Raw genomic sequence first — 15,720 nt, forward strand, 5'->3', positions numbered from 1 at the left:
ATCCCTGGTTGGAAAATCAGATCCCACATGCTGAACGACCAAAAAAAATTTTTTTAATGGCAAAAGGGAAGGAAAAATTCCTTCATCAGAAAGAAAAGAGAGATGCCTTATTAGTCAGCCATAAGAAGGAATGAAATATTGCCATTTGTAGCAACATAGACAAACCTAGAGATGACCATACAAGTGAAGTCAGAGAAAGATAAATACTACATATCACTTATATGTAGAATCTAAAAAATAATACAAATGAACTTATTTATGAAACAGAAATAGACTCACAGATATAGAAAACAAACATAGTTACCAAAGGGGAAAGGAGGGGAAGAGGGATAAATTAGGAGTATGGGATTAACAGATACACAATACTACATATAAAATAGATAACCAACAAGGATTTACAGTATAGCCCAGGGAACTATATTCAATATCTTGTAGTAACCTATAAAGGAAAAGAATCAGGGGGGGAAAAATATATATATATATATGTATAACAGAATGTCTTTGCTGTACTGTGAAACTAACACAATATTGTAAATCAACTATACATCAATTTTTTTAAAAAAAGGAAAAATTCCCAAGAATTCTGCAGTAAAACATTTGGAGGATAAATTTCTAAAGATGAAATTTATCCCACAGAGTGCACTTCACATATGCCTGGAAATTTGGTCTGGATAGCAAAAGGCTGGAAAATTACCTACATGTCCATCAATAGGGACTTGTTACAAAATTAAAAAAAGATGATAGGATCATATAATGAAAGCAGCTAGAAAAAAAGGCAGAAGACTGACTACCAGCCACCTGAGTAAGCCCTCCTGGATATCCCGCCCAGTCAAGCCCCCAGGAGACTCCAGTCCCACTGGCATCCGACGGCACCCGCAAGAGACCCCAGGCAAAACCCACCCAGCTGAGCACAGTCAGGTCACAGAACTAGAAGATATCATAACACATTATACCAAGCTACTAACTCTGGGGTTATCTGTGAAGCAGCAGCAGATCACTGGAATGGTAATAGATGTATCACATTCTCTTAAGACCACCATATTTGTGAGTGTTAAGTCGCTTCGGTCATGTCCAGCTCTTTGCATCCCCATGGACCGTAGCCCGCCTGGCTCCTCTGTCCATGGGATTCTCCAGGCAAGAATGCTGGAGTGGGTTGCCATGCCCTCTTCCAGGGAGGTCATCCCAACGTAGGGATCAAACCCGTCTCCTGGAGCTCCTGCGCTGCAGGCATATTCTTTACCACTGAGACAACGGGGGAAGCCCCAAATGGGATTAGATGAGCTCTTTTCTTAAATTCAAATCCTGCTCTACCACTCATAGTCTGGGAAGTAGGCAAGTTACTCAACCTCTCTAAGGGTAATTTCACACTCTTCCCCCCATAAAATGTGGGCAATAATGATACTTGCCTCTTGGATTGTTAAGGAATACTAGTTGCCCGGTAAATCCTAACTCATAAGAGTTTGACAAGTTCCAGCGTCCTGTGATCCTAAATAAAACGTAACAAAACCTCTTGTTTCTCCACCTGTCTTTTGAGTTTTCCTCTCACTGATGGAAGAAAAAGGGAACTAACCTTCAGTGTGGGTCACCAGCCCCTAGTCCTTCATCTGCAATTCTGAAATCGAAAAAGTTCCGAAAACCAACATTCTCTCTTATCTCCATTGGCAACAAAACCAGAAGCTACCATTTGGTGTCAATACTCATGCTTCAATATAGAAATTATTAATGTGTGCAATTACAGGGTACTGCTCCAGATACTGTGTCATCTTCTGAAAAAGTTTAAGAGTCTCACCCTTAATCCAAAATTAACTCTCCAAGAGGCTCAGCGCTCAAGTGGGGAAGCTACCATGGAGGGTGGGAGGTGACATCAGTCTGGAGATTCATTAACTAATTGGCGATTAATCACGGCCAGAAAGATGAAGAGAGACAGTTAATTCCCCAACCCTGCAGCTTGGTGCTTTCTTATGCTGTCCTGTTTTCTTCAGGATCTCGGCTTTCGTTTTAAAATACACACAAAATTCCCCTCTAGTTCTTCTGAAAAACAGTCCTCTGCAGCAGAAACAAACCCATCATTGTATCGGAGCTACGGAGGATTTCAGGAGCGTCCAGGGAGGTGGGGACTTGGGCTGGCCCTCTGACCAACTTCAAAGCTGGCTAAGGTCACTTACCTGTCAACTTCTAAAGGGAAAAAAAAAATCCTTTATTTTCTGTGGATGCTTCCACCAGACAAGTTCCTTAAACTAATGAACCTATTTCCTGCAGTAGGCTACCATGGGTCTAGGCTACCTTCCATGGCCATGTGGACAAGATTACCACTGACACATCTGCTTATGTCTGAGTCCTCAAAACGTGCTAAGTGTAATTCCCCAATTTCTTTGGGATAAAAATACCCATCCTGCATCCTTAAGCGTCACAATTCCACTACATGGCAGAATGCAGTCTTCCCAAATGCAGAGATGCTGAAGGGAACATATCCTTATCATCCAGAAGAAACAGGGGCTAAAACACTTGCAGGTGCCCACACTGACATGTTGATGGGGCTTGTAGTCTGCAAAATGTGTGCCTACACTTCCCAGGGACAGGCCCATGGGTCTGGGCACGCTGTGTGGGAGAGGGAGGGGTAACCCTGTGCTTTGTTTCCTGTCATGTGGTAGAAACTGCTTCAGGTTCCCTCATGTCACACTAGTGGCTAAGGTGGCAGCACAACAACACAACTACACAACAACGACTACACACTACAACGACAGCACAATATACTAAAGAAAACGGAGCCTTGAGCTGGGCTTTGCCACTAGCACCTGTGAGGAACCCAAAATAACCTCTCTAGCTTTATCTTTCTCCCCATAAATATGAGGAGACTGGACCACATCTGGGCCCTTGAGTAAATCCTGTGGGTGGACAGGCTTAGCTTCTGTCCCTGCTCTGAGGTGGACCATCCTACATAGGAGAGGCTAGAAAGCACGACACAACATTTCCCAGAATCCCTCGCAGCTGTGGTCTTTAGATGTGACCTGGGTTCCACCAGTTACATGCACTGTTGGAGATTTGACTTCAGGCGGGCCTGAGTTAACTGAGCCGAGGCAAGTATGCAGCAATTTTTTCACACCTTGCATTAGCAGAAGCATCATGATGGGCAAACAGCAGCCATAGCGGCCACCGCAGCAGCTCCCTAGGCAGCCCAGTTCTGCAGTGTGGCTCCGGGAGTCACTCCTGGGAGCTCAGCCTGGTCTCTCTTTATCCCAATTTGAAAGAAGTGTTAGTCGCTCAGTCGCGTCTGACTCTTTCCACCCCATGGACTATAGCCCCCCAGGCTCCTCTGTCCATGGAAGTCTCCAGGCAAGGATGCTGGAGTGGGGTGCCATTTCCTTCTCCTGACCCAGGGATCAAACCCAGGTCTCCTGTACTGCAGGCAAATTCTTTACCATCTGAGCCACCAGGAAAGACTTACCCCATTTAATGCCCCATAATTAACCATCATCTGCAGCTCACACGTTGTTCTCCTATTTCTCCTTTTCCCCCTTTAAATTAATTTAAGCTTTTTCAAGTATCCATTCCAAGCATTTCCCCCTTTTTCCTTACTGTTCTTCCCCAAATACTGTCACTTATATCTAGGAACTGTTGACTCCTCCTTCCCTGCCTGTATTTCTTTTCCATGTTGACTTGTGTCCTCCTATGAGTCAGGCATTACTGTACCAGCTGCTGGAAATATGAGCCCACTAGGAATGTTCCCTGCCTTTGGTGGCTCTAGAGTCAAGAAGAGGAGTCTGGTCAGCCAAGGAGATGGTAAGTTACAAGGTTGGAGCTTCCAATTCTGTCTTGGGAGACTGAAGTCAACAGGCAAGGAGTTAGGGATGAGGCTTACGTTGCCTTCCAAACATCAAATGGGTGGGTTTTTTCCAAATAATACTTAAATCCACCCAATCCAGTTGGTAAATCCCTTGTCCTTGCTGGGGGCAACAAAATATTGGACGTCAACAAAACCTGCCACAGGTCTATTGGCTAACTCCCCACTGGGCAGTTTATACACTAAGAAAATCGCTTAGCATTTTGTATCCACTGTCTACCCCAATGCTTGAGAGGCCCATTCTATTATTTCTCCATTTTACAGATCAGGGAACTGAGGCTCAGAACAGCCCAAGCACAGCTGGCGAGATGGACCCAAATGAGGTTTTCCTTCTCCCACGGAGCATCCACACTTTCTGGCTTGGCCCCTTTACCATCTCAGCCTATCCCAGCTATATTTCCAGCTCCTCACCCTGACTCTCCCTGACCCCAGGCCCATTTCCCATCCTCCCTTCAGCTCTGAGTCCTGTTCTTACTCAAGCTTCAGGCTCAGCCCTAAAGCCTGCCTCTTCGCACTCTCTCACTGCCCTCGAATCCACACCAAGAAACCTCCCTCTGCTCAGAATGTATTGCATCTTTCCTCATGCTTCTGGTTGAGCGTTCACTTTCCTGTAATAGCGTTAATAATTAATATAGTATTTGTGTCTCTCCACCAACCCAAAGAATCCTAGCTGGAGTTACTGGGCACCTACCATATTTTCTGATTGACTCATTTATCCTCATGACTCTATGAGGCAAATGTCATTATTATTAAGATTCCCACTTTACAGATGAGGAAACTGAAGCCTGGAAGGTTTCAGTTCAGTTTAGTCGCTAGTCGTGTCCGACTCTTTGTGACCCCATGAATTGCAGCACACCAGGCCTCCCTGTCCATCACCAACTCCCGGAGTTCACCCAGACTCACTTCCATTGAGTCAGTGATGCCATCCAGCCATCTCATCCTCTGTTGTCCCCTTCTCCTCCTGCCCCCAATCCCTCCCAGTATCAGAGTCTTTTCCAATGAGTCAACTCTTCGCATGAGGTGGCCAAAGTACTAGAGTTTCAGCTTTAGCATCATTCCTTCCAAAGAAATCCCAGGGCTGATCTCCTTCACAATGGACTGGTTGGATCTCCTCGTAGTCCAAGGGACTCTCAAGAGTCTTCTCCAATACCACAGTTCAAAAGCATCAATCCTTCGGCGCTCAGCCTTCTTCACAGTCCAACTCTCACATCCATACATGACCACAGGAAAAACCATAGCCTTGACTAGACGAACCTTTGTTGGCAGAGTAATGTCTCTGCTTTTGAATATGTTATCTAGGTTGGTCATAACTTTCCTTCCAAGGAGTAAGCGTCTTTTAATTTCATGGCTGCAATCACCATCTGCAGTGATTTTGGAGCCCAGAAAAATAAAGTCTGACACTGTTTCCACTGTTTCCCCATCTATTTCCCATGAAGTGATGGGACCGGATGCCATGATCTTCGTTTTCTGAATGTTGAGCTTTAAGCCAACTTTTCCACTCTCCTCTTTCACTTTAATCAAGAGGCTTTTGAGTTCCTCTTCACTTTCTGCCATAAGGGTGGTGTCATCTGCATATCTGAGGTTATTGATATTTCTCCCGGCAATCTTGATTCCAGCTTGTGCTTCTTCCAGCCCAGCATTTCTCATGATGTACTCTGCATAGAAGTTAAATAAGCAGGGTGACAATATACAGCCTTGACGTACTCCTTTTCCTATTTGGAACCAGTCTACTGTTCCATGTCCAGTTCTAACTGTTGCTTCCTGACCTGCATACAAATTTCTCAAGAGGCAGATCAGGTGGTCTGGTATTCCCATCTCTTTCAGAATTTTCCACAGTTTATTGTGATCCACACAGTCAAAGGCTTTGGCATAGTCAAGAAAGAAGAAATAGATGTTTTTCTGGAACTCTCTTGCTTTTTCCATGATCCAGAGGATGTTGGCAATTTGATCTCTGGTTCCTCTGCCTTTTCTAAAACCAGCTTGAACATCAGGAAGTTCACGGTTCACATATTGCTGAAGCCTGGCTTGGAGAATTTTGAGCATTACTTTACTAGCGTGTGAGATGAGTGCAATTGTGCAGTAGTTTGAGCATTCTTTGGCATTACCTTTCTTTGGGATTGGAATGAAAACTGACCTTTTCCAGTCCTGTGGCCACTGCTGAGTTTTCCAAATTTGCTGGCAAATTGAGTGCAGCACTTTCACAGCATCATCTTTCAGGATTTGAAATAGCTCAACTGGAATTCTATCACCTCCACTAGCTTTGTTCATAGTGATGCTTTCTAAGGCCCACTTGACTTCACGTTCCAGGATGTCTGGCTCTAGGTCAGTGATCACACCATCGTGATTATCTGGGTCGTGAAGATCTTTTTTGTACAGTTCTTCTGTGTATTCTTGCCATCTCTTTTTAATATCTTCTGCTTCTGTTAGGTCCATACCATTTCTGTCCTTTATCGAGCCTGGAAGGTTTAGCAACTTGCAAAAGCCAGAGCGTAGAACCCTAACCATTACTGTCAGATGGTTCTGAAACACAAGGGTGGCACAACTTTATCTCCTGGCTGCCTTGAGTACAGCAGGCACTAAATGCTGTGGATGGAGCTTCTCTCTGCCCTTCTCTGGTTCTAAGAACCAACTGTTTAATGAGTGCCTTCTAGTCATTGAAAAAAATGCATCTTGCTCGAGTGGCTTCCCCCTCTTAGGCCGTTCCTTGTACTTTGCACAGAACTCTAAAGTCACACCACGTGCTAAGTCAAGGGCGGTTTGACCAGTCATTTGAAAATGGACCATACCATGGCTGATAATTCTACAATCTTGGAGCATCTTGATGCCAAGATGTCTCCTATTTTCTAGTGGAAGCAGAGAGGAGAAGGAACCTGAACTTTGGCCTCAGTAAACAAACAAAAACTCCTCTGGAAATTTAGTTAAGGGTTGAGGAGCAAACTACACTCCACCCCCACCCCTGGGGGCAGCACAAAGACAAGGATCCTGGGAATAAGATCAGTTTCTTCATTCCCTTAATCCGGGGCCCCAGTGGAGCTGTTGGCCCGGGGCATCAGAGATCTCCTAAAATGGTGGTTAAGGGACTGGATAATTTTCCCCTGCCACTTTCTTTCCAGGGCAATGTGGGCAGTTGGGGGATAGAGGTTTAAACTAGCTACAGACCATCCCCAAAACAACGTTTCAATTGTCCTTCCAGCAGGGTGATAAATATGCAAGTGGGACACTTTGTAGAATTTCCTGGAGGGCAGAGGTAGCAGCCTCAGGCAAACTGTCCCTCCCACTTAACCCCAGCAGGCCCAGCAAAGCCTCCCACCAGCTGACTTTGAACCTTTCCAAGCAGGAGGCCCACACCCAGTCGACAGCATCCTTTAAAGCCGTCTTTCCTAAGGATTCCCAGCTCAAGCATCTAGCCTCAATTCATAACCAAATCACCCCAGCCCATCCCAGAGCCAAGCCCCAGGAGCCAGGAATATGCACGGGGGAGGGAAGACCCCTCCCACCAAAAGTAACGGAAGTTTTCCCAATCCTCAGTGTTCTAGGGCTTCCTCCCCATCCCCCGGCCTGGGCAGGGGGCGCGCTGGGACCGCCCAGGAGCGCCCAAGAATTAACACTTCACCGAGGGACTGGAACCCGCAAAAGTTCGCATCAAGGCCCACCTGGCTAGGAGCTGGGGTCATATGATTCCTAAAAACACCACTCCCTGGCTCCGGCTGGCTGTGAGTCAGTGGATTGAGACTTAATCTTGGAGGTAGCGGATACCTTTGAGCAGGCAATCTTGTAAGTTCCACCCAGGAAAGCGCAGATGGGCGTCGTGATAAACTGTGGCCTACAATTCCAAGAGGCTGGGTAGGGGGTGGGGACTAAATCGCGAGAACAGAGGGAAACAAACATTGCCAGCCACTGCGGGCGGGGCCAGGGGGCAATTTGCAGTTGAATCCGATTATCCGTCAGTATGATTCAAGAAGATTTGATAAACACCAGTTTAAAAGTGCTCGGCACAGACCTCGTGTCTAACGGGCACTTCATAATTGGCACTGGGAATAGGTGATACTGTGAAAGACCTACTGTGTGCCAAGCTCCCAGGACAGTCTCCGGAACGCAAGGAACGGGGCGAAACTCCTTTCGAGTTCAAACAGCGCTGGGAACTGCGCCCCAGAGGAGGGGAACCCAGGGCCTGGGGTCCCTCCTTTCCCACCCCTGGAACTCCAACGGCCTGGTTGTGCTTCAGGCTCTATGCACAGAATGGGGGTAGGAGGCTGTGCCTGAGCGCTTTGGGCAGCTCCAGAGGCCACGCGGGAGGGCTGTGCCCGCGCGGGGAGCGGGTCTTCCGGGCGCAGCGGCCGGCTAGCCCGCAGGCAGGAGGACACGCGGAGGCGCCCTGGCCGCGGCCCAAGGGCAGGTGCAGGAGCGGCGCAGCGGGCGCGCAGGGTGCACCGGTGCCCGGCCGCGCGGGCGGGCGCGGCAGGGAGGGGCGCCGGCCCCGGGAGCCCGACGCCAGGGCGTGGTGCAGGTGGCGGCGGGGGCAGAGTCGACTCCGTACCTTGATTTTCGACCTGGCGACCGGGCGCTGCTTAGCCGCCAGGTGTCCATCCGGGCCCTCGCCGTCGCCGGGCTCTGGGGTTTCGCGCTCCGGGCCGCGCGGGGACGAGCTGCTCTCTGCGCCTCCGGGCTCCCCCGCGCTGCTGCTGCCGCCGCCGGTGCTACTGCCGCCGTCGCTGCGGCAGTCCTCGGGGGGATCGTGGAGCAGACGGCCCAGGCCCACTGCGGAGCGAGGGCCGCGCCCCGACACACAGACACGCGGCGTCAGGCCCGGGCGCCCGCAGCAGTTGACCTGCGGGCGGTGCCGCCGCCGCCCCTCCCCGGACCTGGGCACCTCGCCAAGTGGGCAACGCCGCGGGGGTGGGCGAGCGAGCCCCCGACTCGGCCTCCCGAGCAAGCTTGGGGTCCTGGGGGGCGGTGGGGGGGGGGGAGGGCGTCCGCTCCTCTTTCCCAGTTCCCGTGCCCACGAGGTACGAGGGCCAAGCGCGGCTGGGGACACCGCGCGCCAAATTTCCACTCCCTGGGACCCGATCTCGAGCCACCTAGCCCCGGAGAGGTTGACCTATCCCTGTGCAACCTCACGAGGACGTGGGATTGAGGTTGCCCCTTTGTGGCCCCCAGTCCCACTCCTGGGCCACCTCTGCCCGCAGCAGCCAACGGTCCCGCCGCAGGGCAATTAGAGGCGCCCACTAGGGGGGAGGGAGTGCAGGGCGTCCCGGGTTCCCAGCCTCTCACTCTTGGTCCTCTCGCACCCCAGTAACTTCCTCCCCCCTCCCCCAAAGGAGGGGCATGGGGGACGGAGGGAGTCCAGCCCGGGTCGTGGAGTAGAGGGGAACCGGCTACCCCTGCCCCCACCCCAGGAACCCGGCGCCCAGGCCCGGCCCCCGCGCGGCGCTCACCTGGGATGTAGGTGTCTGCCCTCTCCTCGTCCGGGAGCTCATCCCAGCTGCGGACCGAGACCCCCAGGCTCCTCCTCTTCACCAGGAAGACTTTGGGCATCGTGGGGGCCCTCTCCCCGGACTGCGGGCCCCTAGTCCCGGTTGCTCCCCACTAAAGGCGGCGGCGGCGGCTTGGTCCCCGGCTCCCCGCGGCCGGAGCCCACCTTCCCGCCCCGCCTGCCCCCTCCCTCCGCCCCCCACCGCCGCCGCGCGGCCGGGCCTCTCCCCCGCACGCCGGGAGACTCCCAGCCTCCGGGCTCCGCGACACCTCTGCCTGAAATCGCGGGTGAGACCACGCCGAGGAAAAAAGTTTCATAAGGTGGAATAGAAAAGGCACCAGGAAACTTGGGAGTGAGCATGCGCCCTGCAACATAACGGTGTCAACAAGCTCGCTACCTGTCCGACCGGTTCCGGCGGCCGGGGCTGCCTGTTCCAGCCCTTCCTTAGGCATGAATGTTTGCAAAAGAATTTAACGTCTGATTCTCCCCCCTCCCCTTTGTAAAAAGGGAAGGACGCTTCTCTCTGAACCCCCTGCCCCATGCCGCACCACAGGCACTTCAGGGCGATCTCCTGGAACGAAACCCGGCGCGCGCTTCCCGGGGCATTGCTCCTCAGAGCTGGGGCCTCCCGCTAGTGCCCGCCCCCGGCCCCCACCCGTGGATTCGTCTCCGACAAGCAAGCCAGAAAATGGCTCAGCTCCTCTGGACCTTGTGGATCATTCCTGGGTTTGTTGAAGTCTCGGTTGTGTGGAGGCCGCGGGGAGACGCCCGGGATTCTGATCCGGTAAAGAGGGAACTTGGGGGCTTCTGTTCCCCTTCATCTACAACAGCTCCCCCTTCCCCCAGTAAACACAGTAAAAAAAAAAAAAAAAAGAATTCTTTTTTAAATTCAGCATCTTTAGAACACGTTATTTTGGGCCATACAATCTAAGAAAAACCAGTCCGTTTGCTTCCACCCCAAGCCCCTTCCATCCCGCGAACCCTCTCACCCCTAAATAAACACTCTGGAAAAAAAGCCAAGTGCTAGTTATGCAAACGCAGCTTCAAAACAATTTTCTTATCCTCGCTCACTCCGATGATTGCCTCCCCCAACCATTTGCTCCCCAAATTCTGAGGCTGGGAAATACTTTCCAGGAAGCCAGTCAAGATGGGTTTACCTCCCCTTACCGCCCCTACTGGGAGCTTGGCTGGATAGCTTAGGGTTTAATTTAGGTTTGGGGTTTGGGTTTTGTTTTGTATGGGTTTTTTGTTTTTGTTTTTTTAATCTACCTTTATACCTGGAGGGCCAGGGATGGGGGGGAGGGGAGAAGGAAGGGGAGTTGGTAAGAAAAAGATGCCGTTTCTAAGAGCAGCTGTACCCGCTTTGGGGGATAGAGGGCCGCCGCCGGTCCCACGCCCCTGCTCGGATGTGCCCAGGGATGCAGGGCACCGCCTCCACGGCCGCGGGGTCACCCCCCTTCCTGGGGATCAGACGTGTGCCAGCTCCAGGGGCTGCGGGGGCGCGGCCGGCCCGGGGTGCCCTGGGCGCCAGCCGCTTGCCCAACCGCCCGACTCACCTGTCTGTAACCTGACCCGCAGTGCGACCTGCCCACAGGGCGGGAGAATCAACACAGCGGTTTTCCCCGTCCTCTTCCGCCCTGGAATGGCCCTTGGGGACACGGCAGCCTGGTAACGGATTTCTCGGCTCGGCGGCAACACTCAGGGTGCTCGGAGAGGGGCGCAGCTCAGCCCCGACTGCTGGGGACAGACGCGCCCCGCCTCTGGGGCTGCCCTCAAGAGCTACCCCTGTTCGGCCTCATCCCAGTCTGGACCCCAGATTTTCTCTGCGAACAGTCAACGCAGAAGGAAAAAAACTTGGAGCGGAGGGAAGCCGGGGGAGGAAGAGGAAGACATCTCCATAGCGGCACGAGGAGACCAGGCTTCTTTCTCGTCCGAGGCCGATGGCGCAGCTTCTGGGAGCCTCTGCGAGTGTATTTTTATCTACCAACAAACTGGAGCCTGATTAGAAAGAAGACGCTTGGTTGAATGAAAGTAAAAATAGAGTAAAACTGTGAAATCATCGAAGTATGCCCCATCTCATAAAAACCTTAAAAGCTTCACTTTTTTCAAAATTCCTTATTTTACCAAAAAAAAAACAGAAAACAAAAAACCCATTAACAGAGTTTTTTTTTTTTTTTCTTTCACTGGATTTCAAATCACCGAGTATCTGATCCACTCTGTCCATTATTTGAAAACACTGTAGAATGACAGGATCTAAGGCAAGAAATCTCAAAATGTAGCTCAATACTTAGGGCGCTATGGGGGAAGGATAACAGGTTTAATCACACTTTTATTTGACCATGTTGGATGCACACCTATTCTTATATTTACTGGATATCTCTTTGGAAGAAAGGAATTCTGATGTTATCTTTCTTTTGTGTGTGATCAGACCAGATGGGTTTATCAACAGTATTATTAACATTTTCAAAGAATCAGTTTTGCCTCTGTTGACTTTTCTCTTGTGTAACGTCAGTATTTTAAGTTTTGTGAGAGGTATTGATAGAGCAGCACCTCAGAGTAGGATAAGAAATGAAAAGAAAAAAAAAAGAAATGAACTCATTTCTTTTCAAAATCTCCAAAGTTTGGAGTTGGAAGAGTGGTCCAGAGCTCACCCAGTATTAGGGGGAGGAGGTGGCCCCCGTCGTTAGGTGTGTAGTCAGCCTTGCTTGAATACCCCCAAAGCTGTGGAGCTCATTTTTCCAAAATAGCAGCCCTTGTTCCATTTTGACAACACTGCTATTCGAAAGCTTTTCCTTCCATTTAATGGAAATCTGTTTCCCTGCATTTCTACCGCCCCTCCCCATTCTGCCCTCAGGGTCTGCTGCGCCCCCTCCCCCTGGTTCTAAACCAGGAAAAAAATACCTCCCCTAGCCTCTCCTAAGACTCCTTTTCTCTGGTAACGTATGGTCAAGTTGCAATAGACAGGTACAGACCTGCTCAGTGGCACCCTTAGAGCATACAGTTATGAGGACAGGTTAGGATGTTGGGAAAAATATTCCTTAGATTTTTTTTTTAACTTTTTATTGAAGCATATAGCATAGAGTTGGACTTCCTTGGTGGCTCAATAGTAAAAAATCCACCTGCCAATACAGGAGAGGTGGGTTTGATCCCTGGGTTGAGGAGATCCCCTGAAGAAGGAAATGGCAACCCAGTCCAGTGTTCTTGCCTGGGAAATCCCATGGACAGAGGAGCCTGGCGGGTTATAGTCTATGGAGTCAAATAAGAATCAGAGATGACTTAGTAGAGAACAACAACTTAATGTAGCATTAGAAAAAAATGCACAAATTATAAGTCCACAGCTTGATAACTTTTTGCAAACTGAATTCATCTTTGAATCAGCACCCCAGAACAAGACAAAACTGCTTGCTCTATTCAACAATAGACCAGCTTTCTTATAGGTTCAATAAGACAAAAAAGAAGAAATAAAAGTACAGGGTTATAAAGGAAATAACAAACCATCATTTGTAGTCAGTATGATTGTCTGGGTGGAAAACTCAAGAGAATCTTCAGACAAATTATGAAAAGTAATAAGAGAGTTTAGCAAAATTGTTTATAGAAAATCTGTGTATGTGTCAATTGCATTTCTACATAGTAAACAGTCAGAAAAATTAAAAGCCTAATTTAAAAAGTGACTTACAACAGCAACCAAAATACAAAGAGCCTTGAAATAAATTTTCTAAAAATATTGTGCAAATTTCCTGTGAATAAAATTCAAAAACTTTTATTGGAAAGTGTTAAAGAATATGCTAATCAATGGAAAGATTTACCATACTAACAGATTGTTAGACTCCACATGAAAAAGAGGTCAAAAATCTCCAAATTCATCTGTAGATTAAATACAGTTCTTCAGTTCAGTTCAGTTCAGTCGCTCAGTCGTGTCCGACTCTTGGCAACCCCATGAATTGCAGCACGCCAGGCCTCCCTGTCCATCACCAACTCCTGGAGTTCACCCAAACCCATGTCCAATACTTAAAAAAAGAAGATACTTCTGTGCATGTGTGTTCAGTTGTGTCCAACACATTTGCGACCCCATGGACTGTAGCCTGCCAAGTTCCTCTGTCCGTGGGATTTCCCAGGCAAGAATACTAAAGTGGGTTGCTGTTTCCTACTCCAGGGGACCTTCTTGACCCAGGGATCAAACCTGTGTCTCTTGTATCTCCTGTATTGGTAGGCAGATTCTTTACCACTGGGCCACCTGTGGGGTCTGCTCAAATTATTGTAAAGTACATATGAAAGAATAACCATCCCACTCCTGAAGAAAAACGAGGTGTGCAGACAATATCAGACATCAGTAGTAATTAAAATAGTGTGAGACATTGGTGCTAGGCTGGGCATTGGTGGACAGACAGACATTGGTGCATAAGTAGACATTAGTGTACAAGTTGACTGTCAGTACAGAACAGAGAACCCAGAAAGAGACCCACACTTGTGATCTATGAGAGAAGTCACTGCAGAGCAGTGGGGAAAGATGTGTCATTCAATAGGTGAAACCAGAATACTGGTTATCCATTTGGGGAAAAAATAAAGGAAACTGAATAATGTGCACACAGAACAATTTTCAGTGGATTAAACATTGAAATAAGCATGCAAATATATATAGATAGATAGATAGATAGATAATGTAGAAGAATGTATTCATGATCAGAGGGTAGAGAAGAATTTCTTAAGAAACAAACACAGACCACAAAAGTCGATAAGGCTGAAACAGACCATAAAAGTTGATAAGGCTGACTGCAGAAAAATTAAAAATGTATCAAGAGGCACTAGAGAATGGTAAGCTAAACAGCAGAGAACTTTTTGCAACACATATATCTTACAAATGATTAGAATCCAAACTATATAAAGAACTCTCCTGAATGACTGTGAAAAAGACAAACAATAGAAAGAAGGCAAAAGACTTAGACAAGCATCTCCCAGAAGAGAAAACATGAATGGTTCATCAACATATAAAAAGATACTCAGCCTCATTAGTAAATAGGAAAATACAAATTAAAATGACAACAAAATATGATTTCAGGTGGCTCAGATGGTAAAGAGTTTGCCTGCGATGCAGGAGATCTGGACTCAGTCTCTGGGTCAAGAAGATCCCCTGGGTAAGGGAATGGCTAACCAATCCACTATTCTTGCCTGGAGAAGTCCATGGACAGAGGAGCCTGGTAAACTGCAGTCCATGGGACCTCGAAGAATCAAACACTACTGAACAAACTACCAACTCTCAAAACGTTTAAGTCTGACAATACTCCAAGTGTGGTGAGGATGTGGAGCAGTGAAATTGGCCAAATATTTCTAATGGGTATGTATACTCACTGAAGCACTTTGAGGACTTCCCAGTTTCATTATTCAATTTCCTTTATTTTTTCCCCTGATAGTCCAGTGACTTAATAAGACTCTGTGCTCCCAATGCAGTGCATCTGGGTTCAGTCCCTGTTTAGGAAACTTGATCCCACATACCACAGCTAGAAACTCCTGCATGCTACACGTGAAGACTGAAGATTGAAGATCCCAGGGCAGCAACTAAGACCTGGCACAGCCAAATAAGTATTTTTTAAAAAAATTTTTGGAAGAGTTTTTCTTTACCTAGTCAGATTGGACACATACATACTAAATGACACAGATATTCCACTTCAGGTTCTGAATCTAGAAAAAGTCTTGCACTTTTGTACGAAGAGTCACAGACGAGAATACTCATCATAGCAGCATTTATTATACTTAGAAAAATAAGAATTTTAACGCAACCCAAACGACCATCAATAACTGATGTGATTAAAACATGGTGATAAATCTGTACAGTGAGAAGGAATAGCTCATAGCCACACACATTAACAAAAGTAGGTCTCAAGACATATTGTTGAAAGAAAAAAAGCAGGTGACAGAAGAAGTGTACTATAAGATTCAAATTACTTTAAAAAACAGATCAAAGTAAACTGTATCTTATTTAGGAATACAGACACATGTTAAAACCATTAGTCAACAAGCAATGACTTGGAAGAGTCTCTGGAGACTAGGCTGATTTAAAACAAGCAATACGGAAGGTTACCTATTGTATGATTCCATTTATATAACATTCTTCTTATTGCTTATTTTGTTAAAAAATTTTATTCTGCTTCTATTTGTAGTAAAGATATACAGGAAGGTAGATGGTCCATTGTTATAGTAGGTTTACCAGAAGGACAGACCCTATGACTTTCCTGGTGGTCCGGTGGCTAAGACTCCACACTCTCAATGCAGGCAGCCCAGGTTCCATCCCTGGTCAGGGAACTAGAGCCCACATGCCACAGGTAAGGATCAAATAAATAAAAATAGTATTTAAAAAAATCAAAATACTTTCCAAATTCCCTTAAAAAAAGAAAAAGGCCCTGCCTATGAC

General features: G+C 47.9%; 2 protein-coding genes across 7 annotated transcripts in view; one reads left to right on the forward strand and one right to left on the reverse strand.

Moving 5' to 3' along the window:
* The window catches only part of OVOL2 (ovo like zinc finger 2), a 28,599-nt gene extending 19,171 nt beyond the window's left edge, over positions 1–9,428 (reverse strand). The window contains exons 1-3 of one of the 6 annotated variants that reach the window (XM_055544061.1): positions 9,277–9,428; positions 8,379–8,599; positions 7,598–7,664 (exon numbers count right to left, since the gene is read on the reverse strand). In XM_055544061.1, coding sequence (XP_055400036.1) covers positions 7,598–7,664; positions 8,379–8,599; positions 9,277–9,376 — 388 coding nt within the window. In that variant the 5' untranslated portion in view covers positions 9,377–9,428. Of the gene's footprint in view, positions 1–7,494; positions 7,665–8,378; positions 8,600–9,276 lie in introns of those variants that run through there. The other 5 variants (XM_055544062.1, XM_055544063.1, XM_055544066.1 and 2 more) reach the window with 5 other exon arrangements.
* On the forward strand, positions 7,977–11,394 carry LOC129625557 (uncharacterized). Its single transcript, XM_055544067.1, has 3 exons — positions 7,977–8,086; positions 9,868–10,098; positions 10,893–11,394. Exons 1-3 carry the CDS (start codon positions 8,072–8,074, stop codon positions 11,337–11,339), a joined length of 693 nt encoding a protein of 230 aa, XP_055400042.1. The 5' UTR covers positions 7,977–8,071; the 3' UTR covers positions 11,340–11,394.
* Positions 11,395–15,720: the final 4,326 nt, after the last annotated feature.

This window comes from Bubalus kerabau, chromosome 13, assembly GCF_029407905.1.
Source record: "Bubalus kerabau isolate K-KA32 ecotype Philippines breed swamp buffalo chromosome 13, PCC_UOA_SB_1v2, whole genome shotgun sequence".
NCBI lineage: Eukaryota > Metazoa > Chordata > Mammalia > Artiodactyla > Bovidae > Bubalus > Bubalus kerabau.